This window comes from Tripterygium wilfordii, chromosome 15 (assembly GCF_013401445.1).
Source record: "Tripterygium wilfordii isolate XIE 37 chromosome 15, ASM1340144v1, whole genome shotgun sequence".
Lineage (NCBI taxonomy): Eukaryota > Viridiplantae > Streptophyta > Magnoliopsida > Celastrales > Celastraceae > Tripterygium > Tripterygium wilfordii.
The window spans coordinates 6,116,184-6,120,554 of record NC_052246.1 but is presented as its reverse complement, the minus strand read 5'-3'; the positions used below and the strand labels follow the sequence as shown (position 1 = coordinate 6,120,554).

The 4,371-nt window shown below is 36.6% G+C and overlaps 1 protein-coding gene across 1 annotated transcript; it reads right to left on the bottom strand.

Annotated features, from left to right (window-relative positions):
• On the bottom strand, positions 1-2,764 carry LOC119979805. The gene is made up of 5 exons (XM_038822436.1): positions 2,563-2,764; positions 2,212-2,453; positions 742-834; positions 373-445; positions 1-239 (listed from the first exon to the last, which is right to left on the bottom strand). The coding sequence occupies exons 1-5, from the start codon at positions 2,762-2,764 to the stop codon at positions 1-3; spliced, it is 849 nt and encodes a 282-aa protein (XP_038678364.1).
• Positions 2,765-4,371: the final 1,607 nt, after the last annotated feature.

Below are 4,371 nucleotides of genomic sequence, written 5' to 3'. Positions count from 1 at the left end.
TCATTCTTTATCAAGAGGACTACATGCATCATGAACCTCTTTATTCGTTGTCTCATTCAACCTAGAAGTTCCATTCGATGCCCCACTGGACCCAGAAATTCCAAATTCAGAAGGAAATATCTTGCTCATACATGCTCTGAAAAATTTAAGTTCAGATTTCATGTCGTTCAGTTCATCAACATGTTTTTGCTCCATCAATTTCATTTCATCCTTTAGTTTTTGGACTGTCTCATCAGTTGCTGCATTAGAATTTGAAGTTTCTTCGTGTTCATATGCTGATGGGTTCCATAAACTTGTTACAGTTGGACCAAGTCCCACCCCACGCATTCGACCATTCTTTTTCAAGTCCCATTACTTGGGAGTACACATCACCTTCCCAAGCAACACTCCCTGGAGGTTGCTCAATAGAATTTGGAGTTTGGCTAAGCTTTTCCAAAATCATTTCCTGAGGACATTTTAAAGTTAAATTTTTTCCATCAATTATCATAAATAAATTCAAAGACAAACCACATCATCGTAAGCTCGACCTCCAAGTTGTTACAAATAAGATACTTACAACTCTTTTGGCAGACTCTTGGTCATTGGTCTCCCACCTTTACGGTCCTTATGGGTTTCAATAAATATTTGAGCTCGTGATGGCTCTACCCCATCCTTAGCCTAGTAAGAATCATTCCAAAACTAAAGTATTTGTAGCATTTTGTGCATACATTCAATTCACAATCACTTAAGTATTACAAGTACCTTTTCAGCCATCAAACGTGCAAAGCTCTTCGATCCTGCTGTGTGAGCCATAGTTTGTTTTGCACGGTTTATTCTATTGATAGCGCTGCGTTTCTTACACGATGAAAAAAAAGGACCATCATAAATTCCTTAATAGTCAGCAATGTTATATAAGCCATAAAAAACTCTCTTTATGTCTATAAATTTACCTTTGAATTATCTGATGTCCAGAATTGGATCCTGCTGTGTGAGCCATAGTTTGTTTTGCACGGTTTATTCTACTGGTATACGCATTGGCTTGTTACTACGTAGAGCATCCATAGTTTTGTACTTTTCTAGAAAATGATTCCTTAATTCACATTTATAATCCTTCCACTTTCTTCCAAGAATAGGGGTGTAAGCGAACAGGGCTATTCGTGGGCCGCTTGAGGGCGGCCCGATAACAGCTCGGCTCGAGCTCTTTTTTTAAGGGCTAGGGCTGAGCCAGGGCTTGACTTTAGGGCGCGTTTAGGATTTAGGGCCGAGTTAGGGCTTTGAGAAGCTCGGCTCGTAAACTCTAGGGCTTTTTTATATAAATAATACTTATAAATTATATATATGTTTATATATATATATATATATATATATATATATATATATATATATGTACATATGTATATATGCGTGTGTGTGTTTATTCAAAATTATGTATATAAGTGTGTGCGTGTGGTTATATATGTACGCGTGTGTGTTTATGTGTGTGTATCTATATATATGTATACGCTGTATGTAGTTCTATTTGTATGTGTGTGTGTTTATATATGCGTGTGTGTGTAGTTTATATATATATGTGCTTGCGTCAGTGGCTCTGGTGTGTGTTTATATGTGTCTTGTATGGGTGTAGTGTCTGTGTTTATATGTATGCGTGTGTGTTTATATGTCAGTGTGTAGTGTAGTTTATTTAGTCCCACATCGGAAGATAACAATTTTGAATTCATAATATTTCTATAAATGCAAGGCCCAGATATCCATCTCCATCTCCAAGTAGTGGTGCGGCTTCTATTGCCTTTAGTGCAAACAGTTGGATAGAGCCGGGCTAGGGCTCAAGTTTTCAGCTCAATATTAAGCCCGGGCCAAGCCTGGGTCTGACTCAAAAGTCAAGGGCCGAGCCTAAGCACTTAAAAGCCCGGCTCAGCCCGACCCTTTTACACCCGTAGGAAGAGATTTCAATGCCCATTTTTAACCATGAGGGAATATAAATTTACCCTACACAAGATATTGAAGTTTAGAAATTAGTAACCTATAGAAAAAAGTTAAGAAAACTTGAATTAGTAACTTCTCACCTGTGAAGCAACAGATTTGTTTAGAAATATGCATAAATTTTGTTTTAGAGATTAAATGAAATGCATTTGTGAGATGAAAGATAATAAAAGACTAAAAATGAAAGTGTTAGTAAGAATGAAAGTGGTAGTAAGAATGTATGCTCTATAAAACAGATAATATTGATATTACCTTAACAAATTTTAACAGTTCCTTTTTTTCATGTCTTGGAAAAGCCCTCCAATCTTCAAAATTTAGAGGAGACATAATTGGGTCCCTTGCAACAATGCCCAAAAAACTAGCAAGTACACATCCCTCACTTCCAATAGTTTGTCCACGGTTGTTGAACCTCACAATGATTCTTTCAGTTAAAGGCTGATTAAAGATGTCAGACAGTAAAGTAGGACCTCTTTTTTTCGTCGGAGTTGAGGGTTCTTAAAATAATATAATGTAACATCAAAAAGCAATTAGGTAAAAAAAGTAATATAAATTTCAAACATTGATGCAACCATAGAATTCCAATACGAATGAAATTAATGATACCATTACTATTTGTAGGAGATACATGGACCAAAGGGTCGGTAGCTGGGAGGCTGTGCTCATTGGAATCTGATTGCATATGAAGCTGATTAGTGTTGTGCTTCACATGCTCTTCGGATAGGCTCTGATGCTCACCTTTAACATCCACATTTGATTGTGGTTGCACCTCTATAGTTGACTTACGCAAACATCTATGTTTCACCATTGCAATCTACTTGATAGATTGTATAAAAGAGCAATCTATTGGACATATCATACAACACTGCTAAAACTAAATAACTAAATCAGATCATAAAATAGAGCTAACAAATTGTCTATTATCATATGAGTTAACACAAAAATACATAACAGTCACTAAATAAAATGTGAATTCATATTCAACAAGAAAAAAAGAAAGAAAAAAACATCAATCAACAATCTGGTTCAATCTTCAGAAATGAAAATGAAAGGAAAAAAACATCAATCAACAATCTGGTTCACTTCTATCATCATCATCATCATCATCTGTATCTTGGCCCATAGCTTTACTTTGTTCAATTGTTGCACTAATAGTTGTCCCATCTACACTAGTCCTCATCCAATTTATATCATCTTGTTCTGGTTGGAGCGCTTCATCCAATAGAGGAAAAACAGAAGACTCATTATTCATATGCACGCCCAAGTCACCATTGGAGGAGTCATCTCTCATATCGAAAGTGTCTCTGGGTTTTATAGGCAAAGGAATGAACCACTCTAACTCTCTACGATCTTGGACAAAAAACACATCGAAAGAGAATTACTCTAAATTTATGCTCTATTATATCATATAAATATAATAAGCATAGACACCGATATTATTACTTACTTTCTAAAATCTTCTAATTCTGGGCAATCACAGTTAAAAAGCACATAACGATGTGATTGGATCCACATTTTTTCATCCATCAAGAAACTTTCCCATATGGTTTTCCTACAATTGGGAAGAGAATTGACCTCTCGTTTGTTTCATCTTCATTGTCAGCATGATTCTTAGTGGATCGATTAGGCGTTATATCTGCATCTTCTAAGTAACGAGAGCAGAATATTAGACATTTTTCAGCAATGTATGCTTCTGTTATAGAACCTTCAGGACATGCTGTCACGCCCCTCTCTCCTAAGGTATATCGAAGTGTACCTATTCCCACAAGAACGTGACCGACAGGGGACCCCATCACCCGAACCAAACCTTAATCCAATATATAAACCTAATAAAGTATATAAAATGAAAACAACTCCTGAAACATATAAGGATACAGTCTCTCCAAAATATCATACATACACCCACCAAAACCATCGGAGTATCTATATAATAGCGGAAATAAGAAAACATATCTACCCGAGACCAAACTGAGTAAATACGTAATATATACAAAATACAATACCCAAAGTCCTCACACTCGACTAAAGAACAGCTCGAGACTACACACCAGCTCATGTGTCCCGTCGCTGACCATCGTCACCTATATACAATGAAGTCAATGAATATGAGGTAGAATATGAATATGATGTAGAAAGGGAACACCGATATCCAGAAATAAGAAGTCAATGAATATGATGTAGAATATGAAATACAATAAATATATAACCATGAGTAATCCAACCAAGTAACATGACAGCCGATAAGGCTATACAGCACCGTAACCACAAACATTGGTCTCCGATAATCCACAATCCATAATCTGTAATCCATCCCTAGACCCACCCTACTCCCCGTAGGGTGTCTCCCAGTCCAAGTCCATACTGAAATTAGATGAGGATCGGATATCCCGATAGCATAGCCTATACCAGAGAGCG

Bases quoted from the DNA above. Each gene is read 5' to 3' on its own strand.
- LOC119979805 (XM_038822436.1), bottom strand. From the start codon at position 2,764: ATGGTGAAACATAGATGTTTGCGTAAGTCAACTATAGAGGTGCAACCA. The intron at 2,454-2,562 runs GTATCATTAATT...TATTATTTTAAG, and splicing joins ATCTCCTACAAATAGTAATG to AACCCTCAACTCCGACGAAA. The intron at 835-2,211 runs GTAATATCAATA...TCATCGTGTAAG, and splicing joins AACTGTTAAAATTTGTTAAG to AAACGCAGCGCTATCAATAG.